This window comes from Hemitrygon akajei, chromosome 2 (genome assembly GCF_048418815.1).
Source record: "Hemitrygon akajei chromosome 2, sHemAka1.3, whole genome shotgun sequence".
NCBI lineage: Eukaryota > Metazoa > Chordata > Chondrichthyes > Myliobatiformes > Dasyatidae > Hemitrygon > Hemitrygon akajei.
This window is the reverse complement of record NC_133125.1, coordinates 13,956,468-13,983,428: the sequence shown is the minus strand read 5'-3', so window position 1 is coordinate 13,983,428 and position 26,961 is coordinate 13,956,468. Positions and strand designations below refer to the sequence as shown.

The 26,961-nt window shown below is 43.7% G+C and overlaps 1 protein-coding gene across 1 annotated transcript in view; it reads left to right on the top strand.

Annotated features, from left to right (window-relative positions):
- The window catches only part of msh3 (mutS homolog 3 (E. coli)), a 237,635-nt gene that overhangs the window by 45,901 nt on the left and 164,773 nt on the right, over window positions 1-26,961 (top strand). Inside the window, exons 9-12 of the mRNA XM_073067310.1 lie at window positions 15,761-15,873; window positions 20,725-20,839; window positions 22,837-22,921; window positions 24,939-25,048. Coding sequence (XP_072923411.1) covers window positions 15,761-15,873; window positions 20,725-20,839; window positions 22,837-22,921; window positions 24,939-25,048 — 423 coding nt within the window. The remainder of the gene's footprint in view (window positions 1-15,760; window positions 15,874-20,724; window positions 20,840-22,836; window positions 22,922-24,938; window positions 25,049-26,961) is intronic.

Here is a 26,961-nt window from a genome sequence, read left to right as displayed (position 1 = left end):
GTGGGCCAAAGGGCCTGTATTGTGCTGTAGGTTTTCTATGTTTCTAACAGTGCAGCACTGGAATAAAGCACTACACACAAAATGCTGGAGGAACTCAGCAGGCCAGGCAGCATCTATGGAAAAGATTAAACAGTCGACAGTTCGGGCGGACACCCTTCATCAGGACTCGATCCAAAGCGCTAACTATTTTACTCTTTTCCATAAATGCTGCCTGGCCTGCTGAGTTCCTCCAGTGTTTTGTGTGAGTTGCTTTGAATTTCCAGCATCTGCAGATTTTCTCATGTTTGTGATTTACGACAGCACAGGAATAGGCCCCTTAGCCCACAGAGCTGTGTTGAACCAATTAAATTAGTAATCAAATAGCTATTTAAAGTAATCACTTTTGACTACATGGTGCCTATATCCTTCCATTTTTCTCATATTCATCTGCCGATTTAAACATCTCCTAAAAGTCCATAATGTATTTGCCTCTGCCACCACCCCAGAAAGCGCATTCCGTGCACCCACCTCTCTGTGCAAAACAAACTTGCCCCTCACATCTCCTTTAAATTTACCCCCTCGCACTTTAAATGCATGCCCCCTGGTTTTAGACATTTCAACCCTTGGGGGGAAAAAAATATTTTCTGTCTACTCTATTATCATCTTTTAAACCTCTATCAGATCTTCCCTCAGGAAAAAAAAAAACCCACGTTTGTCTTTCTGATCAAACAAAAATTAATAGTTCTCCTGTGGCAGGGTTACATTATTTCAGAAATTCAGCTGAGGTAATTTTGATAATTAGAGAATGTTTGACCGGAAATTGAGAGCTGAGACAACAGGATACAAGTTAGAAATGGATTTTCTATTTCAGCCTCTAATTAAATCAACTTGGTTGTTTCTTGATTTATGAAAATAATATGTTCCTGGAAAATGATCCTTAATTTTCTTAAATTGAAGAGAGAGTATAATGCACTGTGGATCGATCTGTACATTGTACTCCTGTGTACAAAGTCTGGCTACGAATCATGGTGGAAAACAACTTTGTGTTCCCAAAGAATCTGTGACATTACAGCAAATTTGTAAATGGAACTTTCGCTAAGCTGAGAAGCTGCCATATTTCTGGTTTCAAAGTTGTTCTCAAGGAAGGGGTTAACTTATGAAGAACATTTAATGGCTCTGTGCCTGTACTTGCTGAAGTTTAGAATGATGGTGGTTGTTGGGGGCGGGGGGGTGTGTGATCTCATTGGAACCTACTGATTATTGAAAGGAACAGATAGGGAGATAATGTTTCCTGTAGTGGGGAGAGTTTAGGACCAGAGGGCACAGCTTCAGAATTGAAGGACATCCCTTTAGAACAGGTGATTGGAAAAAACTATGAGGCGGCACTGTAGTGTAGTGGTTAGCACAACGCTTTACAGTGCCAGCGACTCGGGTTCAACTCCTGTCACTGCCTGTAAGGAGATTGTGTGTTCTCGCCGCGACTGTGTGGGTTTCCTCCCACATTCCAAAGACACAGCGGTTGGTAGGTTAACTGGTCATTGTGCATTGTCCAATGATTAGGGGGTTGATGGGTGGCGTGGTTTGAAAGCTAGAAGGGCCTATTTGATACTATATCTCAATCAATCAATTCATTGCCACTGGCAGCTGTGGAGTCTGGGTCATTGAATGCATTTGAAGCTGAGGTTATTAGGTTCTAGATTAGTCAGGGTGTCAAAGGTTAGGGGGAGAAGGCAGGAGAGTATGGTTGAGAGGGAAAATATATCAGTCATGATGGAATGGCTGTGTTGACTTGATGGGCTGAGTGGCCTAATTCTGTTTCTATGTCTTTTGAGCTTATAGTTTTTTTCTGCAGCTTTCTTTGCTGCTGAAATATTCATCTTGCAGTGAAGTTTTGGATTATGAATGATCGTTTTCTGAGGATTGGAACAAATTTCACTTTTTGATTCCCTAATGTCAGTCACGATGGAGAGAAACTCTGATCTAACGTGTTTACATTGGAGAGGGTTGAGGCGATGTGCAATTCAGGCCTTAACTGGTGAAATATGGATGCTATAAATTTAAAAATGTGCCTGCTGACTTACTGCGGGTCTGTTACAACTCGTGTTTCTTCATGTTATTTATTTGCACAGTTTGTCTTGCACACTGGTTGTCTGTCAGTCTTTAGAACGTAGAGCAGTGCAGCACAGTACAGGCCCTTCGGCCCATAATGCTGTGCTGACCTGCCAGTCGTATGGCTGTGAAGGTTCTCAGCCATCCAGGTTGTTGTAAATCAAGGCAACTGGACTTGTAAACTCTGTGAGTTGTTTAAAGATATAGCAAAGATGGCATCTTTAACCCCTCTTTCAAACCCCTCTTAATGACCCTATACCTTTAAACAACTCAGAGAGTTTATAAGCTGGAAAACTACCCAGCACGGATCAGAACTGAAGATGCCTTTTGGATGATTGGTGAAACGTCTTCTAGACAACACAGCAAATCCAGTTGCCTTGATAAACACTGAAATCAATTTAACCCTTCCCTCCACACAGGCCTTTTTTTAAAATCATTCATTTAGGAGTTTCTTAAATGTCCTAATGTGTGTGCCTCTATTACCACCCCGGCAGAGCATTCCACTCACCACCACTCTTTGTGTAAAAACCTACCTCTGACATGCCCCTATACTTTCATCCAATCTCCTTGAAGTGATACCCTCGAAAATCAGTCATTTTCATCCTGGGGGAAAAGATCTGGCTGTCCACTTGATCTATGCCTCTTATCATCTTGTACAACTGTATCAAGTCATTTATTTATGTCTAGTTTTTCATCATTATATTTTTTTTACTGTGAATGCCTGTAAGAAAATGAATCTCAAGGTAATGTATAGTAACGTATGTAATTTGATAATAAATTGATTTTGAACTTTGAAATCATGATGCTACATTGAAGCTGAAAAGGTGTGTTTTCCAAGTTCTGTAACCCGAAGAGTTCACAAGTCAGAAATGAGGCTGCAAATTGTGTTCTCGTGGCCAAAGGTTCCTGCAGCAGCCTTCAAATCTGTCCCCATAGTCACGCAGGACTGGTTGCTCACTGTAGATTGCCCCTGGAATGTAGGTGTGCAGGAGAAACTGCGGGGAGTTGATAGAAATGTGGGAGCAATGAAGTGTAGACTTGTGCTTGATGTTTGGTGAGGACCTGACAAAGGGTCTTGGCCCGAAATGTCAACCGTTTCTTCCCTTCCTTAGAAGTTGCCTGTCCTGCTGAGTTCCTCCAACATTTTGTGTGTGTTACTCTGGATTTCCAACAGAATCTCTTGTCTTTAAATCTCTCAGCTGTGGTCTGGGGTACCTTGATCAGAAGGACTGTAGCAGTTCAGGAAGACAGCTCACACCACTTTCTCAAAGGCAACTTGCTAGCTAAATGATCCCTAAACTGGACCTTCAGAATGGCAAATGGTTTAAATCGTGTTGGTTTCACACAATGACTGAGGAGATGTGGCTATGTCCAGAGCAGGAATAAAGTCAGCAAATGTCCCCATTCCTCTCTTCCCCCTGGTCTTCACTACCTAATGTTATTCAGTTGATTTTCTCTAGAAAAGAGGAGCCAGCTAAATATTCTTAATCAGATTGACATTTATGATGCTAAATATGGGCTGGGATGATCAAAATCTGGTAGCTTCTTTGCTGTGAGATTCCAAAATTGCATTCCACGGTTAACCTATTCACCAAATTGGCATCAAGGAGATGCTGCAAGTCTGTCACCTCTAGGACCACACACCTCTGAAGCTTCTTTCCTGTAGCTCCAGCTTCTCAACAAAACTCACTCAAGTGTAATACCGTAATAATCTTGCCCAACATCCATTAAATGGTCTTTCCTGCTCTCTGTCGGTAATTATTTAATCTGTTCCTGTGTTCACATTTGATATTGACGTTTGCGCATGTGACTGTGCTGCTAATTGTTGAGTGCTCATGGCTCTTTGCCCTATTGTCTTGTGAATTGTTGGTTGCTATTGTGTTGTCTGTATGGTATTGTCCTGTGTTTTATGCTTTACACTGGACCGTAGTCGATTCTGGTGTGTTTCACACACTGACAATAAAGTGATTCTGTAAGGCGCTCAGGTTTCCTCCCACGGTCCAAAGGCGTACCAGTTGGTCGGTTAATTGGTCATTGTAAATTTTCATGAGATTAGGCTGAGTTTAAATTGGGGGACAGCTCGAAGGGCCAGAAGGGCTTGTTCTGTGCTGTTTCTCAATAAATATAAAAATGATTGGGCAAGAGTGGATCATTTGCAATTATACTCAATTTTTACTTAGTCATGGGCGGGGGAGAAATTGGGATTAATTTTCATTGATTCCTTGACTGATTAAGGTAGAGTTCCTTACAGTGGAGTTAGACATTGTGATATATATATATAGTCTAGAAATGAGATTACTATGCCATTACTATCCTTTACACTCTCCTTTTAAGATTAAATTTATAAGGTAATATTAATATCACAAATTTATCAAAAACAGAGGCAAGATGGTGCCAGCAATCAATGTGACTTACGGTGTTGTCTTGCACAGTTCAGAAATTACTTACTCTTCTCTTCTTTTAAATATACTTCTGTGACTAATCTCTGTGCGATTGGAGCCTGTAATTGACATTTTGATAAAGTGCTTCTAGGCCAACTGGGGGATCTGGTGCTGTTGTGAGGGTATTTGGCGTGGTTGAGATTGAGGAAAGGAATGGAGTGTGTGGCCTAATGGTGGAGCGCAAACCCATGATCATCTCCAACTCTCGACCTAGTCGCTGATTAAACTGTTGAGCATGATTGAAATCAGCACTGTCTGCTTGTGTTTGACCAGTCTCCCTTTCCCTCTCGCTCGTTGCTGCCAAAGGGAGGTGTAGGAGTTCTGGGTCTTGGGAAGGTTTGATCTGCACGGTTTGTAGATTGGACTGGTTTTTAGAGGACTCCACAGTTCATGTTATATGTGTCTCTGATTTCTGGTTATCTGTTTTTTTATTGCTGTTTCGATCGGGGTGGATTGGCTGTGCAGCCTGAAGTCAGTGAATGACACTGCACTAAGTTCAACTGAACAGAACTAAACTAACTGTTCCAAGGACTCTGCGGTTTGAGGTTTAATATTTTGTGTGTTGTTTACTTTGAATGGGTTCCACAGTGTTTGTTTTGTGTCTGTCTGTGGGAAGATGAACCTCTGAGCTGTATACTGCATACATACTTTGATAATGAATGTACTTTGAATCTGGTGAATTAAGAAAACAGCCGAGCATCAAGTCGGAGGTCCCTACAAACAACTCTGAGAATGGCTGAGAGGATCATAGGGGTCTTCCCACCATCCATCAGGGACATTTATCGGGAGCGCTGCATACACAGGGCCCTTAGTATTATTAAGGATCCCACCCGTCCATCCAGCATCGTCTTTGACTTTCTACCATTAGGCAGGAGACTCCAATGCATATAAACAACAACAGTCAAGATGGAAGGAACACACACAAAATGCTGGAGGAACTCAGCAGCCAGGCAGCATCTATGGGTAAAAGTACAGTCGACGTTTTGGGCTGAGACTCTTTGGCAGGGCACTTAAATCTTCCCTTCAGGGACACCTACCCTGCAGAAGTTTAAATCCTTCTTTCGGTCCTGAAGGGTTTTGGCCAAAACGTCGACCGTACTTTTTTCCACAGCTGCTGCCTGGCCGGCTGAGCTCCTCCAGCAGTTTGTGTGTGTTGCTTGGATTTCCAGCATCTGCAGATTTTCTCTGCACAGTCAGGATTGAAAACAGTTTCTTCCCTCAGGCCATTAGACTTCTGTACTACCTGTCACATCACATTCTGATTAGTCTGTTCTGTACCTTACAATATTTACTTTATGCACTTTAGTTTGTTTATTTATGTGTAACGCATCTGTAGATTTCATCCTTGCTTTTGTAAGTTATTATGTGTTGTGTATACTACAGCACTTAAACCCTGGTTCGGGGAAACGTCTCGTTTGACGGTATACGTGTATATAGTTAAACCGCAATAAACTTGACCTGACCTGACTAGGAGTGTAAGTATATCATCTCCTTGTTAAGGACAGCTAGGGTAGGCAGGGTGGTGAAGAAGTAGTTTAGCAGGCTCGCCTTCCCTGGTACTGAGTATAGGCATTGGCTTGTTACAAGCTGTACAGGGTGTTGGGAAGGCCATGTTTGGAGTATTGCCTGCAGTTCCAGTCACCCTGCTATGCAAAAGATGTCATCAGACTGAACAAGGTACGAAAACAGATTTACAAGCAAGTTATAAATATAAGAGATTCTGCAGATGCTGGAAATCCAGAGCAACACACACAAAATGCTGGAGGAACTCAACAGGTTAGGCAGCATCTGTGGAGGAGAATAAACATTTGATGTTTCAGGCTGAGAGCTTTCACTAGGACCGGAAAGGAAAGCAGAAGATGCTGGAATAAAAAGGTGGGGGAGGGGAAGGAGGATTAGTTAGAAGGTGACAGGTGAAGCCAGGTGGATGGGAAAGATAAAGGGCTGGAGAAGAAGGAATCTGACAGGAGCAGAAGCAAGGGAAGAAGGTGGGACAGCAAGGGGAAAGTGATGATCAGCTGAAGAGAAAAGATAAGAGGCCAGAGTGGGAAAGAGAAGAAGATGGAAAGGGAGAGGAAAAAATACTGGAAGGAGAAATCGGTGTTCATAATCATCAGGTTGGAGGTTACGCAGGTGGAATATAAGGTGTTGCTCCTCCACTCTGAGGATGAGGAGGCCATGGACTGACTTGTCACTGGCAAATACTGCTTTTGGCAGATGGAACGGAGGTCCCCCGGTTTACATCGGGTCTCACCAGTGTGGTGGAGGCCACATCAGGAGCACTGGATACAACAGACTCTCAAATGAAATATTGCCTGGAAGGATTGTTAGGGGCCCTGAATGGAGGTATGAGAGGAGGTGAATGCGCAGATGTACCACTTCTGTCTCTTGCAGGGATAAGTGCCAGGAGGGAGTTTAGTGGGGAGGGACAAATGGACAAGGGAGTCACGAGTGGAATGATTCCTGTGGAAAGTGGAGATTGTGGGGGGTGGAGGGGAAGGCAAAGATGTGTTTGATGGTAGGGTTCTGTTGAAGATGCTGAAGATTGTGGAGGATGATGTGTCAGATGTGAAGGCTCATGGGGCGGTAGGAGCTCTATCGCTTTTAAGTTGGTGGAAAGATGGGGAGAGCGTGGTTGTTTGGGAAATGGAGGAGATGCAGGTGAGGGCAGCATCAGTGGTGAAAGAAGGGAAACATCATTCTTTAAAGGAAGGAAGACATTAAAAGGAAGTTACAAGGGAACTGCTGGCACTGTAGGGTTTGAGTTGCGAGGAGGAGCTGGATAGTCTGGGACTGGAGTGTCGGAAGCAGCTTGGTGGCCTTCTGTATAGAGACCATCTTGTGAGCCTGGAAGGACACCTGGCCTTCTCCCCCCCCCCCCCCCCTCCCATTAGACAGGACCTTCTTCTCGCGTGTGTCTGACTGATATCCTGTCACTGAGCGATTGTGGTGCTACTCTCTCCCTCTCATGGAGCACCCGGCCCTTCAGGGCAGCTGAAACACGTGTTGCTTCCGCATAGAATGTGTCTTTCAGGGGCTGTAGATGCCTGCATGGCAGAATCAGGAGACAGATGAGGCCTCAGTGAGAATTGCAGGGGTTCTATTTTAATGCCTTTTTCTCTGTGTAATTGATAAATCCTGTTTCTAGGCATCAAAACTTCGTCTGCTTCTGCAGAGTTATTTTTGGAGCGCAGAAAGGAACGTGTACAGAGCCTGTTGTGGATTCTTCAAAAATGCAGGTGTTCCAAAGCTCTGAACTTGGCACAGTAAGCTGCCCTCAATCATTGCCTCGGTCAAGGTCAGAGGAGGTTGTCTGGTGTGAAGCAAGCCAGGTTTGGGAGGAGGTTTCAGAGTGCAACATTTTGGGAGGCACCAAAATATTGATGCCTTTGTTAAAATTTTATTTACGTTCTTATTTCAAGGTACAACGTGGTAATAGGTCCTTCTGGCCCTACCACTCTGTGCTGTACCATTACACCCATCGACCAATTACCCTACTGACCTGTACATCTTTGAAATGTGGGAGGAAACCGGAGAAAACCCTCATGACCAGGGGAAGGAACACACGAACCACGGAGATAATGTACAAACTCTGTACAGACAGCTGCGGGAATTGAACCTGGGTTGCTGGCGATGGGTTATCCTTGTGCTAATTGCCATGCCCACGTTAAACACAAGACAAAGTGCACCTGGAACCATTTTCAGCCCCTGCCAGAGGCTTCTGAGAGTAGCAAATCAATACCAACCTGGGGAGAGAAGGGGTGGTGATGGCTGAAACTTGTCAGAATCAGCACATTTTAAATAATACTCCAAATTTTGTCTTTCTGGCCAGTTTATAGACCAAGAACAGTTATATAAAGTCTGTGCTATATAAACTTCCAGATATTTTAAGATTGCAGTCAACTAAGCAGAAGTGAGAAAGGGAGTTTATTTATTTATTACTGACTTATTTAGAGATAAAGCACAGAATAGGCCCTTTGGGCCCTTTGAGCCGTACTGTGCAGCAGCCCACTGATTTAACCCTCGCCTGATCACAGAACAATTAACCTCTTTGGACTGTGGGAAGAAACCCGAGCACACAGAGGAAACCCACGTGTACACGGGAAGGAACGTACAGACCTGCTTACAGAGGATACCGGAATTGAACTCCAAACTCCCAACACCCAAGCTGTGATAGCGTCGTGCTAGCTGCCAGGCTGCCGTGGCGTGGGTTGCAGAGAGCAAAACGATGCGCAAGTAATCAGTGCTCCGGTTTCGTATGTTTGAATTCCAAGAGAACACGGACAATTCCTTGTCTACTTAAATAGAATTGGAATAAAAAAACATGAAATATTTCCCAAGATTTAGTAATTCTCCACTTTATAGGAGGAGGAAATCTTGAAGTTTACCTTTCAGTTTGCCGAACGTTCTGTTCAGCATTTTGTGCGTTCAGTTTTCCAATGTGTTGCAGGATGTTTACAGCTCAGAGGCTGGTCGCTAGACAAATGGATGATGCCTGCACGTGCATTTTACACTTCCTTACCCAACTGCCACCTCCCTCCTCCAATCCGCCCCACAGCTCTCTCCCTCATCGAGGTACCATTCCATTCTGTTTCTGATTTAGGCTACCCTAACTTCCCAGTAAATGTACCTGCTTTGCAGTTGACCCAGTGTCTTATGAGAAGAGGCCGAGCGAGCTAGGGTTTTCCTCTGTGGCGTGAGGGAGCATGAGAGGTGACTGGATAGAGGTGTACAAGATGATGAGGGATTATAGATCAAGAGGACAGCCGGAGACTTTTTCCCAAGTTGGAACTGGCTAGTACAAAGGAGCTTCATTTTAAAGTGATTGGAAGAAAGTATTGGGGGGGGGGGGGGGTGATGTTGGAGGTAGATATTTTACACAGAGTGATGGGTGTGTGGTATGCCCTGCTGGGGACGGTGGTGGAGGCAGATATATTAGTTACATTTAGGAGACTGCTAGATAGGGACTTGGATGTTAGAAAAATGGAGGATTATGCTGGATGGCAGGGTTAGATTGATCTTCGAGTAGGTTAAAAGGCCAGTATAACATAGTGGGCCGAAGAGCCTGTACTGTGCTGTTGTATGTTCTGCGACACCTCTCTTGGTGACACTGAGTTCTTCATCCTATCTGCTCCATTCTTGTTTAAGGTTCTCCTGAATTCCCTGTTGGTGTCTGTCTTAACTGTGCCTTAAACCTGGTCTTCCCAGCTGACAAAATGAAGGTAGTTAATTCTTGTAACCATATTGAGAACTGCAAAAGTCTTAAGCACTTCCAGATAGCTAGGTGGCCTAAGGCTTTGCCCAATGCTGTAGTAATTTTATATATTGCTCTGTACTGCCACAGAAACAAATTTCATGACATGTGAGTGATGATAAACCTGATTCTGATGTCTGTCTCTACTGAGAAGGGAGAGGGGATTTATTGTTGGGAAAAGGAGAAGATAGCAGGAAGCACCAGAAAGACTTTCTGTAATGGTCAGTAAAGCAGTTGCTTATAATCAAATGACCTTGCCATGTGTCTCATGGCTGGGTGTATCTGCACTTGTGCTACCCCCCTCCCCCCGCCCCGGCACTTTTTCTCTGCCACCTGACCCACACCCCTCCCACAGCACACCACCCTCGCCATTCCCAACGTCCTGACGTTGCTCCCCGCCTGATTTACAAATTTGCTCTCCACACCACGTTGACAATATAGTATTATACAAAAATCTTAGGCACCCTATCTATATATATGTGCCCAAGACTTTTACACAGTACTGTGTACTCTTACCGTGCTGGTCTGAACAGCCTGAGGAGTGACTGGGTGACGTTAATAGTTCTGGTAGAGGAATGTTCTGCTACACTCTGGGTTGGAACACTGCATTCTTTGTACCCTGAGGAACAGTCTCGGCCTGAAACATTGACTGTCTATTCATCTCCATAGATGCAGCCCGACCTGCTGAGCTCCTCCAGCATTTTAGGTGTGCTGCTCTGGATTTCCAGCATCTGCAGAATTTCTTGTGCTTATAGCTGCATTCTTCTCTGGCAATCTCTCGATAATACCTTCTAGCTGAGTTTCAATACTCAAAAAATGCACGTAGCCATGGAGATGTAAATTAAATCTAGTATTAGATTCCTAAGAAACACCAGCTGTGTTGTGTTTCACGATTTCTGGCTTTCTGAGGTGTTATATTTTAATGTGCATGACTGAAGCTATTAAGTTCTGTCATGGGGTGAGCTCATTTTTTTTGGTCTTTCAGCTAGTTACATAGAACATAGACTGTAGAACGGTACAGTGCAGGACAGGCCTTTGGCCCATAATGTTGTGCTGGTCTTTCAAACTTCCCCAAGATCAAAAGAAAGGAATTTATAGGCCAGTTAGCCTAACCTCAGTGGTTGGGAAAGTGTTGGAGTCCATTATTCAGGGGGACTTATCTGGTTGGCTGCCAGTGACTAGTGGTCAATGTTGGGACCACAACTTTTCACATTGTTTGTCAATGATTTAGATAATGGCTTTGTGGCAAAGTTTGTGGATGATTTGAAGATAGGTGGAGGGGTAGGCAGTGCTGAGGGAGCAACAGTTTGACCAGGGTTTCTCAATTCTCAACTGGGGTTCTAGGGTTCTGCAAGAGGTCACCAGATGTTCCACAAGAGATCGTGATTTAAAAAAAACATAGTATTATTGAACTTTGTACAATGCCCGATGTTAGTTAGCGCTCTGAGTGGTGGGCAGTTTCCGAGCAACCCGGTTAGCAAACTCGTTAGAGTTCTCTCAGCCCAGTATGGCAGTCAGTGCACAGTAGGACCTGGTTCTTTTTCAGTTTTAGATATGAGATAGGGAAGGCCTTTGATAATTTGTGAGTGCTGTGTTGCATGGAGGAGAAGATGGTAGGCTTACGGTCGTTGAACGCTGTATTGCACGGAGGAGAGGACGGAAGGTTGATGAGGAGCGTGAAGGTTGTTTTCCGAGCACGGAAAGGACTCACCCAACCTGGGCTATGACATCAGCCTCTCTCACCTGAATTTTCTCCCCCAACTTCTCCTTGTGTGCCACTGACTGACTTATGGGAGCTACCAGTATAGTAGAAAACCGGAGGCAACTTTTCATTCCAAAGAAGAAAATTTTACGCACTGCGACTCAGCTGCTGGCCTGCTGCTTTGCTGCTGTTGTAAACGTTGCAGAAGGTGATCGTGATGGTTCGAAGTGAATTGTATTGTGAAGTCTTTGTTTTTTTTTGCAGTCTTCTTATTTAATTATTTATTATGCCATTCGCTCTTGTCTCTCATTAACCCCTGTATTAGGACAAGATGCAGTACGAGAAATTGAGAAGGTTTCACTCTCAAACAGTGCGATAGTCAATGTATTGATGACATGTCACATGATGCTGAAGAGGTTTTGTGTGATAAACCAAAAAACAACAGCTTCTCAATCCAGGTTAATGAGTCAACAGGTTTCACCAATAAATGTCATGTAGCGTTTGTAAGATTTGTAAATGATGGTGAAGTTCAAGAAAACTTTTTCTGTTGCAAAGAGCTTCCCAAAACAAGCAAAAGCAATATATATTTAAAGTTTTGTCTTCATATCTGGGAGGAACTGTATTGGCCTCTGTACTGATGGTGTCCCGTCAATGGCTGGCTTCATGAGAGGTTTTGTTTCTCTTATTTAAAAGAAAAAGAAAATCTTGAATTTGTCACAACACGCTGCTTCCATAGAGAGGTGCTGATGTCAAAAACTCTTGGAGATGGAATTAGAAAAAGTTCTGGATGATGCTACAAAAATGGTTAATTTTATTAAATAAAAAGACCTGTTCACTCGAGAATGTTGAAAAAAAGACCGTGTGAAAGCCTGGACAAAGAGAACACAAATCTCCTGCTCCAAACAGAAATCCGGTGGCTTGGCAGAGGAAGAGATCTCAGTAGGGTGTTTGAGCTGAAAGGTGAATTTCAGGAGCACTTTCAAGAAAACAGTAGGCCAGATTTTGCTGAGTGCTTTGAAGATGAAGAATGGCTGCAGAAACTAGCCTGCTTAACAGACATTTTTCATCATATGAACCAGTTGAACAAACCTCTGCAAGGCCCTGGAGAAAATGATTTGGACTACAAGAGACAGGATCCTTGGATTTGAAAGGAAACTGTATCTTTGGAAAAATCATGTTGCGAAAGGAAATCTTGAAATGTTTCCACTGCAGCTTGGGCTTGAGTGAGGAAGGATATCAGAAAGTCTCAAGTTTTATTGAAAACTGAAATTTATTATGTTTGCCTTTTGAGTTTTTAAAATTTATGAAAGGGAAAGAAAGAGATTAATTTCAAGAAAAGTAAGCTGAGCTTCATGATCTTTTTTTTAAAGAAAGGTTGGCTAAGAATCCATTCTGTAGTCACAAGAGCATTGACAATTATTTTTGGATTATTATATCTACAACTTACTGATTACTCTAACATACCGGGAGCTGTAGATGTAATATTTTTTTATGCAGGGGTCCCCTGAGACCTGAAAATTACTTCAAGTGTTCCTACAGAGCAAATATGTTGAGAAAGACTAACTTAGACAAATTGGAAGACTGAGCAAAAAAGTGGCAGATGGAATACAGTGTTGGGAAATGTATGATGATGCATTTTGGTAAAAGGAACAATAGTGCAGACTATTACCTACATGGGAAGGAAATTCAAACATCACAGGTGCAGAGGGACTTAGCAGTCCTCGTGTAAGACACCCGGAAGGTTAATTTGCAGGTTGAGTCTGTGGTAAAGAAGCCAAATGAACTTGGCATTTATTTCAGGGGTAATAGAATATAAAAACAAGGAGACAACACTGAGGCTTTATAAGGCACTTATCAGGTGGCACTTGGAGTATTATCAACAGTTTTGGGCCCCCTATCTCAGGAGGGATGTGTTGTCATTGGAGAGAGTCCAGAGGAGGTTCACAAGGATGATTCTGGGAATGAAGGGGTTAACATATGAGGAGTATTTGGCAGCTTTGGGCTTGTACTCACTGGAATTTAGAAGAATGCGGGAGGATCTCATTGAAATCTACCGAATGTTGAAAGGACTAGATAAGGTGGATGTGGAGAGGATGTTTCCTATGGTGAGGGTACCAGAACTAGAGGACACAGCCTCAATATTGAAGAGTGAACCTTTAGAACAAAACCTAGCCCTTTATCTCATTCACCTATCAGCTTCCCAGATCTTTACTTCACCCCTCCCTCTCTGCCAGTTTCACCCATCACCTACCACCTTGTACTACTTCCTCCTCTCCCCCCACCTTCTTGCTCTAACTTCTCGTCTTTTTATTTCCAGTCCTGACGAAGGGTCTGAGCCGGAAATGTCAACTGTTTACTCTTTTCCATAGATGCTTCCTGGCCTGCTGAGTTCCTCCTGAATTTTGTGTGTTTTGCTTGGATTTCCAGCATCTGCAAATTTTCTCATCTTGCAGATAATTTTGGAAGATGATGTCTTTCTGTTCTGGTGCCTTTGGTAGCTGTGATTCTGGTTGGTTTTCACAAATATGTTTGAAGAAACTCTGTACTGGATGCAAGCTTGGTCCCATCACCCAGGACATACTCTCTTCTTATTGGTACCATCAAGGAGGAGGTGCAGTACCCTGAACACACACACTCAACGTACTACACCTCACTGTTTCCACTGCACTCGCCTTCAAGTGTTGAGCAGAGGCCTGGACAGTAGATGTCCTTTGTCACACATACAAAGGTAATGAAGAGCGGAGACCTGATCTCTAACTCCTCCACATCCTAGTCCCTGAACCCCAACCTGACCCCTAGCTCTTCGCTCCGTCACCAAAACAACCCCGGTGAACTTAAAAAATATATAACCCAGCTGAGTCCAAGCCACAATCTCAGGAGCCTGATGACACTTGCTCAAGGTTTTAGGAACAGTTTCTCCCCTCCACCATCGGATTTCTGAATTGACAATGAACCCATGTACACTACCTCACTTTTTTCCCTACTTTTGCTCTTTTTGCATTACTTGTTTATTTTTAAATTTGTATTTCTTATAATTTATAGTTTTTATTATTATGTATTATAATATACTGCTGCCACAAAACAGCAAATTCTTGACATATACCAGTGATCTTAAATCCGATTCTAATATTGTTACTTTAAGGTGATATTGTGGCACTGGTATAATTTTTCAGCTCTTCTCAGTCTTTAAAAGAAAATTTAAAAATTCAGTTACTCTGCCTAACTTTCAGCGATCACTGGCAACACAACAAATACAATTAGAAAACCAGCCTTAACTTTCCAAATATATTGTGCCCTATTAGTTACTGAAGCTGCAAGATTTCACTTCGGATCTTGACCTTTTCTGAACACTGCTAATTAGCCGAGAGCTGCCTTTGCTTTCTGGTGTATATGTCATTCAGGTAGTTGGGAAATGATACAATACTATGGTACAAGGACACAGTAAAGGGCAATTTCCGAACTGATTGACGATCCAGCCCGTAATTAAATTTGAACATTTCATCCTCTCCTGTTATTTCAGTGCAACTTGTGGCTTTCATTCTGAATGAATGCGAGGTTGAAAGCACAGGACACTATTCTGAAATATTTCGGCATGGTATCACTTTATAAATGCTTTTTATTTTAAATAGGCCCATTATACTGTATGAAATAATCCTTCAGTGGTAATGATGGTTTTTCACAAGTGGCGAATTGTTATTGCACGTCTCTTATTTTGGAAAGCTTTTCCTGGCAAAGCCCACTTTCGGATACCTGCTGCCCTACGGACTGTTTCATTTGCGCGCATGGACTGTTAACGAGCTGGATTTGACCAAAACTATGGCAATGTTTGAGTTCAGATTTTACCGGCAGTATTGAGTGTATTTATTGAATTAAAGATTGGCTTTTAGTATTCAAATAGATTTAATACCAGGTGCTGATAATGAATCAGAACCAAAATCGGGTTTAATATTGCGAGCTGCCAGCGTAAGGTTCGATTGCACATTTAAGAGAAGTTTGGATAAGTATGTTTGGAGTGCTGTGCACCGGGGGTGCACGTTGATGGGTCTAGGCAGAATAATATTTGATCACAGACCAGATGGGTCAAAGGGCCTGTTTCTGTTCTGTAGTGCTCTATGACTTTTGAATTCTCTATTACTTACCTCAGAATTACTTCGCACAGTTGGTGAGGATGTTTAATGTTTCTGATAGCTTTTTGCTCCTTCCTGCAAACGGGTATTTTATAAATTGTGTAATTGATTTTAAAAGATGATGCCTACCCATTTTCCTTCCTTGCAGCCTGCGTGATGACAGGATTCGTGTGGAGCGGATGGACAGTTTCCATTTTGAGTATTCAAACGCGTTCCAAGTCACCACAGAGTTTTATTCACCTGGAGCTTCAGGTGTGTCAGGTAGGGTCTTGCTGTGGTCTCATTGTGGTTAAGTGTCAGCATCTCCCAGTATGAGTTTGAATCCTGCCATAGCCAATGAACAAATCAGAATTTTTCTTGAAGAAAAGTGCCTGTAACATTGACAGTGATACTACTGGGTTGTTGTTGAAGCACATCCGGTTTACAAAGCTGTAATTCTTCCCTGGTGATCTACACATGACCAGACTGGAATACAATCTGTAATTCCTTGAACTCCTCCCATCCTCCCATCCTGCCCACGGACTGTTTGATCTGCTTCTGTCTGGTAGGCACTTCAGATCCCTCCAGACTAAGACTAATAGGCACTGGAGAAGTTTTTTCCCTACTGCGGTCACTTTGCTGAACAGTTAACTGCCGGTTAACTGTCAGCTAACTATTACTTGGATTGCACTACCTGTATGTACAATTTATATTTTCATTTATATTTATCATTATTATTGTTATGAGCAGAGAGACAACATCTGCCGGAAGTAAATTCCTTGTATGTGCATAGGTACTTGGCGATTAAAGTCTGATTCTGATTCTGAACTTGCCGTCACAGGTAGAGTTGTTTTTTCTGGCCTTGCAGTGAGGAGTCCCATGAGCATAAAAACCTAGGACAGATGATTATTGGATATTGGCTTCACAGGAGAAGCCAGAGAGTGGTAGGAAGTGGTTGCCTCTATGTCTGTAGGCCTTTGACTAGTGGTGTGCCGCAGGGATCGGTGCTTGGTCTGTTGTTGTTTGTCATCTGAATGATAACGTGGTTAACTGGGTCAGCAGATTTGCAGATGATGCCAAGATTGGGAGCTTAGTGGACAACGAGGAAGACTATCAAAGCTTGCAGTAGGATCTTGACCAGCTGGAAAAATGAGCTGAAAAATGGCAGATGGAACTTAATGCAGGCAAGTGTGAGGTGTTGCACTAACACAGTGAACAAAAGATCTGGGAGTTCAGATTCATAATTCCTTGAAAGTGGTGTTGCTTACATAGGGATGTAAAGATGGCTTTCTGCACATTGGCCCTCGTAAACCAGAGTGCTGATTACTGGAGCTGAGATGTTACATTGAAGTTGTGTAAGATGTTGATGAGGTCTGATTTGGGGTATTGTGTGAAGTTTTGGCCACCTACCTACGGGAAAGTTATCAATAAGATTGAAAGAGTGCAGAGAAAATTTACAAGAACATGGGTAGGACTTAAGGACCTGAGTTATAGGGAAAGCTTGAAGAGATTAGGGCTTTACTACCTGGAGTGTAGGAGAATGGGGGCTTATCAGGACTCGGGGAGTTGGATGCAGCAGCTTGTAAGTGATAAATGTTGATGATAGTTGTTTACAATATAAATGATTTAGACGAGGGAATTAAATGCAGCATCTCCAAGTTTGCGGATGACACGAAGCTGGGCAGCAGTGTTAGCTGTGAGGAGGATGCTAAGAGGATGCAGGGTGACTTGGATAGATTAGGTGAGTGGGCAAATTCATGGCAGATGCAATTTAATGTGGATAAATGTGAGGTTATCCACTTTGGTTGCAAGAACAGGAAAACAGATTATTATCTGAATGGTGGCTGATTAGGAAAAGGGGAGGTGCAACGAGACCTGGGTGTCATTGTACACCAGTCATTGAAAGTGGGCATGCAGGTACAGCAGGCGGTGAAAAAGGCAAATGGTATGTTCGCATTCATAGCAAGAGGATTCGAGTACAGGAGCAGGGAGGTTCTACTGCAGTTGTACAAGGCCTCGGTGAGACCACACCTAGAATATTGTGTGCAGTTTTGGTCCCCTAATCTGAGGAAAGACATTCTTGCCATAGAGGGAGTACAAAGAAGGTTCACCAGATTGATTCCTGGGATGGCAGAACTTTCATATGAAGAAAGACTGGATCGACTGGGCTTATACTCGCTGGAATTTAGAAGATTGAGGGGGGATCTTATTGAAACGTATAAAATTCTAAAGGGATTGGACAGGCTAGATGCAGGAAGATTGTTTCCGATGTTGGGGAAGTCCAGAACGAGGGGTCACAGTTTAAGGATAAAGGGGAAGCCTTTTAGGACTGAGATGAGGAGAAACTTCTTCACACAGAGGGTGGTGAATCTGTGGAATTCTCTGCCACGGGAAACAGTTGAGGCCGGTTCATTGGCTATATTTGAGTTAGATATGGCTGTTGTGGCTAAAGGGATCAGGGGGTATGGGGAGAAAGCAGGTACAGGGTTCTGAGTAGGATGATCAGCCATGATCATACTGAATGGCGGTGCAGGCTCGAAGGGCCAAATGGCCTACTCCTGCACCTATTTTCTATGTTTCTATGTTTCTGTGATTCAATTCAGAAACAGTGGGAGGCTACAGGTACCTCAAAGACCATAATATATGGAAGCAGAATTCGGCCATTTGGCCCATCGAGTCTGCTCCACCATTTCATCATGGCCGATCCATTTTCCTCTCAGCCCCAATCCCCTGCCTTCTCCTCCTATCCCTTCATGCCCTGACCAATCAAGAATCTATCAACCTCTGCCTTAAATATACCTAATCACTTGGCCTCCACAGTTGCTTATGGCAAAGAATTCCACAAGATTCACCACTCTCTGGTGATAGAAATTCCTCCTCATCTCCATTCTAAAAAGACATCCCTTATTCTGAGGTGGTGTCCTCTGGTCTTAGGCTCTCCCACCTTCAGAAACATCCTCTCCGCATTCACTCTATCGAGGCCTTTCACCATTTGATAGGTTTCAATGAGGTCACCCCTCGTTCTTCTGAGTTCCAGTGAATAGTCTCAGAGCCATCAAATGCTTTTCGTATGTCAAGCCATTCAATAACAGAATCATTTTCGTGAACCCTCTCCAGTGACAGCACATCCTTCCCTAGATAAGGAGCTACATGTGTCTTTTCTGACTCAAGTACAAGCTCCTTCATTCACAGTGGCCACATCTGTACCCCTGGCTCTATGGGATAGCAAGTAATTAGGAGAGAAAATGGAGCAAGGGGCATGAGGTATAAAATAACCAAGTTTTAACGCAACTTCACAGGGTGCTATTGAGAGTGCCTGATGTACTGTGTCGAGTTTTGAAGGAGGCTGTGTCGCAGAGGAGGTGGGGACGGTGTCGAGGGTGCTCACTAGTTTGGTTCCTGGGTTGAAGTGTCTGAGGTAATTGGATGTAGCACATGGAAGACAGAAAAATGGAGGGCTTTGTACGAGGGAGGGGTTAGATTGATCTGCGAGTAGGTTACAAGGTTGGCACAACGTTCTGGACTGAAGATCCTGTTCTGTTCCACGTTAAGTGCAGGAGGATGTACTGTGTGGTGTCGTATTTTAGCTCCCTAGATAGCTGATGTCCAGGGAAGAAAGGTGATTCACTCTGTCACGTTGTTTCCCTGTGCCACTCTCCTCTCTTATCCGATACCTTCCTCTCCAGCCCTTTACCTTTCCCACCAACGTGGCTTCAATGATCACCTTCTAGCTAGTTCCCCTTCCCCTCGTCCCCACTTTTTTATTCTGGCATCTTCCCCCTTCCTTTCCAGTCCTGATGAAGGGTCTCAGCCCTATCTCATCAGATAGCTGATGTCCAGGGAAGAAAGGTGATTCACTCTGTCACGTTGTTTCCCTGTGTAGACATCAGAGAGCTGATGTCTCTGCCCCGTGAAAGAGGGCTGTCACTCTGAACCCTGGAGGGCTCTGGAAGTGAACGAGGAGCAGATGTTGTCCCTTGGTCCATCATTTCTAAAGGCTGGGGCTGATCTGATTATAACCTCAGCCCTGCTGCTCGGTCAGTATTTTTATGTGGACTATCGCCAAGTCCTGGGGTCGGTACCGGAGCTTGAAGGTGGAAGACCAAAGTTGGTGAGCCAGGAGGCTGCGGCCGAAAAGTTGAAGATCCTCTGTCGGCGTGTCTGGAAGTCGGAGGGCCGATATCTGTCACTGCAAGTCCGGGCCAGGGACGGGAGGCCTGATGTTTGAAAGTCTGGGGCCTAAAACTCCGGAGGAGGCCTGTCCTGGGGTTGGAGTGTGTGTGTGAGTAGGTGGACTGGTCGGACAGCAGCAGGGTCTTGTTTTGCTGTTGTTGCTGCTGCTGGTGTTTTGTTGAACATGGTGGACATGCCATGTTGCCATCGGAGTGTGCGGTGAACTTGCGGGCTGCCCCCAGCACATCCTTCGGTTGTGTTGTTTGTTTATGTAAATGACACATTTCACTGTATGTTTCAATGTACATGTGATAGATAAATGAATTTGAATAAATGAATCTGAATCTAGTACAGCTGCTCCTTGTATCGTTGAGATGTTTAAAATTAAATTGGTTGTATTCCGTCCAGGTAGCCTCTAACCTGATTGCTCCTTTCAGACTTTTTTCCCTCCCACTTCCCTCTTTTTCTATTCCCCACTCTGGCACCTTATGTACCTCCTCTTCTCACTTGCCTATCATCTCCCATGCTGCCCCTCCTTCTTCCCTTTCTCCCATGGTCCACTCTCTTATCCGATACCTTCCTCTCCAGCCCTTTACCTTTCCCACCAACCTGGCTTCAGTGATCACCTTCTAGCTAGTTCTCCTTCCCCTTGTCCCCACCTTTTTATTCTGGCGCCTTGCCCCTTCCTTTCCAGGCCTGATGAAGGGTCTCAGCCCGAAGCATCGACTGTTTATTCATTTCCATAGATGCTGCCTGACCTGCTGAGTTCCTCCAGCGTTTTCTGTGCTGCGTTGCTTTGGATGTCTGGTGTTTTTCCAGTTAAGAATATCTCTGAAGTAAAAAGACAATGCCTTTTAGATGCTGGAGCTTCCTCATCAGGTTCGGTGATATTGGAAGCGGATCTTTCCTTCCTGACTCTCATCACGCCACACTTACAGAGATATGCTTGTTATTTTGCAGAAGCGCAACAGTTGTCCACGATATTAAATTTGGAGATGCCGGTTGTATCCTGTTTGGGAGCCGTCATCAAATATCTATCTGAATTCAAATTGGAGAGAGTTCTAAACAATCTGAGGTGAGCTTGGGAACGTGATCGTGTGTTTTAGTTTCTGTTTTGCTTTGTAGCAATGCTCATGCACTTCTGAATTTGGGCTGCATTTGCAGATGCTTGCAAATAAGCAGAAGGAAAATTCTTCCTAAGCCTCAGTGTCAGAAACCTTCTAGGAAATGGTCCCAAGATAGATGATCTCACCTCGGTTACTGGGAGTGGGCCTGTATTTGATCTTCGCTCCTCGGGGATATTGAGGAGGAAACGGCAGCCAAGCCAGAACGCTTTTTGGAAAATTTATTAACGGAAAGTGCTTCTGGTTGCCAGTGGAGGCTGACCAGCTGACACGTGAAAAATTTTGTTTGGCGAACACAATGCACGTTTTAGCACTGCTGAATCTGAGAGTCAAACATACATCAGGCCTTTCAACCCATCTTCTCCAGGCTAATCAAGATGCCTACCTGATATTGTCCCATTTCCCTCTGTTCGGCCCCTATCTCTCTAATATAGGGGTTCCCAACCCTAGGGTCCTAGGACCCCTCGATTAATGGTCGATGGCATAAAAAAGATTGGAAACCCCTGCTCTAATACCTTCCTATCCATCTTTTAAATGTGGTACCTCCTCGCTGGGAAAAACCTCCCCCACAGGTTGTCTTTAAAATTTCTCCTCTCATGTAAAACTAAGCCTGCAAGTTTTAGACTCCCCCACCTGGAGAACAAGACTGATCAGCCCACCTTGACTGTGCCCCTCATGATATTATAGACCTCTGTAAGGTCACCCTCAGTCTCCTACATCCCAGGGAAAAAATGCCCCAGTTATCCACCCTCTCCTTGTAACTCAAGCCCTACAGTCCTGGTAACATCCTTGTGAATTTTTTCTGCACCGTTTCCTAATTAAGCATACCCTTCCTACCGCTGGGTGACCAGGACTGTGCACAATACTCCAAAGGCAGATTCGCCAGCATCTTGTACGGCTGCAGTGTGATGTCCCAACCCTGCACTCAAGTCCCTGACCGAAGGCAGATGTGCCAGACACCACACACTGAACTGTTCGAGTCCAGCAACCTGTGGACTCACTTTCAAGGACCCTTCATCTCATCTTCTCGATATTTGTTTGTTTAATTATTGATGCAATTATCTAATTATCATATTCATTATTTAATTTATCATTTAATTATTTTTTTCTTCTTTTTTTTGTGTTTACACAGTTTATTGTCTTTTGCACCTTGGTTGTTTGTCTGCCCTGTTGAATGTGGTCTTTCTTTGATTCTATTGTGTTTCTAACATTTACTGTGAATGCCTGCAAGAAAGTGAATCTCAGGGTTGTACATGGTGACGTGTGTGTACTTTGATCATAAATTTACCTTGAACTTTGAATTTTGAAACTTCCCGACCCTGTCTACGTGTGTCTCCACTTTTGGAGAACTATGTACCTGTACCCCTAGGTGTCTCCGTTCTACAGCTCTCTCCAGAGCCCTGCCATTTGTTGTGCAAATCCTGCCCTGGTTTAACTTCCCAAAGTGCAGCAACTCACGCTTGTCAGAGTTAAATTCCATCTGCCACTTCTTGGCCCACCAAATCGTAATCTTAGATAACTTTTTCCTGTTCCCCGTACCACTAATTCTGCTGCTATTTGCAAATTAAATAACCACGCCACTTATATCCCCATCCTAATCATTAATATAATTGACAACCAACCATGGATCCCTGGGCTCGTGACTGGTCACCAGCCTTCACTCTGAGGAAGTTCCATTCCTATGTCTTTGGAATGAGAGAGGAAACCCGAACTTCTGGAAAAAACTCACATGGTCACGGGGAGAATGGGCAGGAGGGAGAATTGAATCCCAATCTTACAGCTGGCTCTGTAAAGTGTTACACTAACCCTTATTAATTCTGAACTACTTTCTAATGAATCAAAAGGGAATAGTGATTTAACCTGAGAACTGAGTAGGTGATGAATGATTTTGGGTTTTTTTTATTATCCAGTAAAGAAATAAAATCTGAGCATTTCTTTTTTGGACTAGTAACCTGAGTAAGTTCTCTGAAGCGTCCTCTTGGATGTCAATCAGTGCAACAACCTTAAAGAACCTGGAAATTCTACAAAACCAGGTAAGATGAAAGAGTCAAGTGAAAAGACATATTGCAGGTTTATAAACACAAGAGATTCCGGAAGAAGCTGGAAATCCAGAGAAACACACACACATAAAATGTCAGAGGAATTCAACACGTCAGGCTGCATCTATGGAGAGCAATAAACAGTTGATGCATTGGGCATTGACCAAAATGGTAACTGGTTATTCCTCTCCATAGTTGCTGCCTGACCTGCTGGGTTCCTCCTGCATTTATGTGTGTTAATGCATGTTTGTATTTCTGCATGTTTTGGGATTTGTGCGTTGCTGGCGATGTTGGTATTTATTGCCCTTCCCTACTTGCCCCAAGGTCGCGGAGGGTGAGCTGCCTTCTTTAAGCACCACAGACTGGGACAGGTGCTCCCACAGTTCTGTTGGGTTGGGAGTTCCAGAGTTTTAGACCCATTGCAGTGGAAATCAGAGGTATGGTTTGAGCTGTCAAGATGAGAAAGGATAGGGAACAGAAACTGAAGCACTGTTTGCCTTTATCAGAGTATTGATTACTGGCTATGGCTCTGCCTTCACTTCTAAGCAAATTCTTCACCAAACTCCAAGACCAGGGAGTCAACAGGACAAAACATCAGAGACACACTTCTAAATTGGTATATAATGTTAACAGTGAACATCGCTCAAAACATTTTGATTATGGGTTCTTACTTTTTCGCATAGGCTCATGGATGATAGGAAAATGGAGAGTTAAGTGGGACAAGGGTTAGATTGATTTTGAAGTAGATCAGAAGTCAGCACAACATCGAGTCTGTACTGTTCTATGTTCTAAGACTTCTGTCATGATTATTCTCAACAGTGATGCTCCACAAGGTTGCATCTTTAGCCCCCTACTCTAGCCCTGTGCAGCCAGATTCTGCTCTAGCAGAAGTGTACAGATGTTACCACCATAGTGAGCCGTATCTCAAATAATGAACAGGAAGGAGATAGAGGGCTTACTGATCTGATGCCATGACAACAACCTCTTCCTCAATGGCAGCAAATCGAAAGAACAGGCCAGTGACTTCAGTCTGGAGGTGGAGCACATGCTCCTTTTGAAGTTGATGTATTGAATTAGATGAGGGTTGGAGTTCATTTTATTAGTGGACTTAAGCTTTTTAAATTTTGATTATCCAACCACAAACTGAAGTTAGTGTTTCTCCTCCCCTCCTTGTTAATGCTCTTTTCCATTCTAATTTTCTTTGACCACTCTTCCTGGGGTTATGATTCCATGCACACTGGTGATGTAAAAATCCTGATATTAGGACATCAGACAACATTGAAGATTTGCAGTGGTTAGCAGGTGGGCCAAAATTTTCCACCAGCAAGTGCTGCAGAAGTAATTGTAACATCCCAAATGCTGGCGCAGCGTCGTAATTAACTCACACGGATGGAACGATTTTGCTCTGTTTATCTCAGCTACTCAAGTGGACAGTTCCTGGCCAATGAGTAACACCTGGTCTGTGAGCCATTACAATTTATCAGAATCAGGTTTATTATCTCTGACGTATGTGGTAAAATATGTTGTTCTGTGGCAGCAGTGCAGGGCAACGTGTAAAATATACTATAAATTACTGCAAGAAAAATAACTTTTAGAGAAATTAAATAAGCATTGCAAAAAAAGAGCAAAGATAGTGTGGGGTAGCGTTCATGAGTTGGCTCATTGTCCCTTTGAGTCATAGCAGAGAAACAGGCCCTCTGACTTATCCGGTCTGTTCCAATCTGTTATTCTGCCTGGTCCTGGCATCTTCAGGCAGGAATTTCTTTTCCAATGTTTAGAAGACTCTGTATTTTTGATAATACATGGTAAATTTGAAAATGTTCTGTTGATGCCACACAGCTGTTATGCTGTAGATGGAGACATGGACTCGAAAGATCTTTGGGGTCCATGTGAGAGGTGCTAGAATTCTTCTTTATTATAACTATTATTGTTATTACAATCTCAGTGCAGAGGAAATGTTTACAAGAACTGCCCTAATTTAAAATATGTCTTGACGTTAATTTCGTGACAGACCACTGGCACAACTAAAGCTAGCCTATTTTGGGTCCTTGATCATACCCAGAGTGCTTTTGGAAGACGATTACTGAGGAAGTGGGTGTCTCAGCCCTTACTAAAAGCAAGGTGAGTTTAACTGTACTTGTCCTGCATTCATCTGGAGCTGTGCTGAAGCTAATGTGTTTAAGTTACTGCAGTAAAAGTCTATCTGAAGAGTGAATTACAGTGACTACCTGGGACTGTTGTTGTGGGTTGTGATCAAACTGCAATTCTTTCAAAGGATATCTGTGAAGGATTAATGAGGACAGCCAGATTGGTAACTTTGGGGATTAGTGCTGTATATGTAGAGATGATTAAATTACGGATTAACCTTTTAACCTTTTCAAAGTCTAGTATTTTGCTCCAACATAGGGGTTCCCAAGCTTCTTTTATGCCATGGACTCTTATCTTTAACCGAGGGGTTGGTGGATCCAGGTTGGGAACCCTGCTCCAACACATATTCCATTTCTGATTTTTAGCTGTGTGGTAAAGACTGTGAACTCAGCTGGATGTGACAATTTGGCATTTTTTTCAAGTCAAGTCAAGTTACTTTTTATTGTCATTTCGACCATAACTGCTGGTACAGTACATAGTAAAAATGAGACAATGTTTTTCAGGACCATGGTGTTACATGACACAGTACCAAAACTAAAGTGAACTAAGTAAAAAAAAACAACACAGAGAAAGCTACACTAGACTACAGACCTACACAGAACTACATAAAGTGCACAAAAACAGTGCAGGCATTACAATAAATAATAAGCAGGACAGTAGGGCAAGGTGTCAGTCCAGGCTCTGGGTATTGAGGAGTCTGATAGCTTGAGGGAAGAAACTGTTACATAGTCTGGTCGTGAGAGCCCGAATGCTTCAGTGCCTTTTCCCAGACGGCAGGAGGGAGAAGAGTTTGTATGAGGGGTGCGTGGGTTCCTTCATAATGCTGTTTCCTTTGCGGATGCAGCGTGTAGTGTAAATGTCCATGATGGCGGGAAGAGAGACCCCGATGATCTTCTCTGCTGACCTCACTATCCGCTGCAGGATCTTGCGATCCGAGATGGTGCAATTTCCGAACCAGGCAGTGATGCAGCTGCTCAGGATGCTCTCAATATAACCCCTGTAGAATGTGATGAGGATGGGGGGGGGGTGTGGAGATGGACTTTCCTCAGCCTTCGCAGAAAGTAGAGATGCTGCTGGGCTTTCTTTGCTATGGAGCTGGAGTTGAGGGACCAGGTGAGATTCTCCGTCAGGTGAACACCAAGAAATTTGGTGCTCTTTACGATCTCTACCGAGGATCTCTATCGAGGAGCCGTCGATGTTCAGCGGGGAGTGGTTGCTCCGTGCCCTCCTGAAGTCAACAACCATCTCTTTTGTTTTGTTCACATTCAGAGACAGTTGGCTCTGCACCAGTCCGTTAACCACTGCACCTCCTCTCTGTAAGCTGACTCGTCATTCTTGCTGATGAGACCCACACAGTCGTGTCATCGGCGAACTTGATGATGTGGTTCAAGCTGTGTGTTGCAGCACAGTCGTGGGTGAGCAGAGTGAACAGCAGTGGACTGAGCACACAGCCCTGGGGAGCCCCCGTGCTCAGTGTGATGGTGTTGGAGATGCTGCTCCCGATCTAGACTGACTGAGGTCTCCCAGTCAGGAAGTCTAGGATCCAGTTGCAGAGGGAGGTGTTCAGGCCCAGTAGGCTCAGCTTTCCAATCAGTTTCTGAGGGATGATTGTGTTGAATGCTGAACTGAAGTCTATGAACAGCATCGGAACGTATGTGTCTTTTTTGTCCAGGTGGGTTAGGGCCAGGTGGAGGGTGATAGCAATGGCGTCGTCTGTTGAGCGGTTGTGACAGTACACAAACTGCAGGGGGTCCAGTGAGGGGGACAACAGGGTCTTGATATGCCTCATGACGAGCCTCTCAAAACATTTCATGATGATTATATTTATTTTTGATTATATTTTTACATGGATGGTTTTACAAGGGCCCTTTAACAAAGAACGCTAA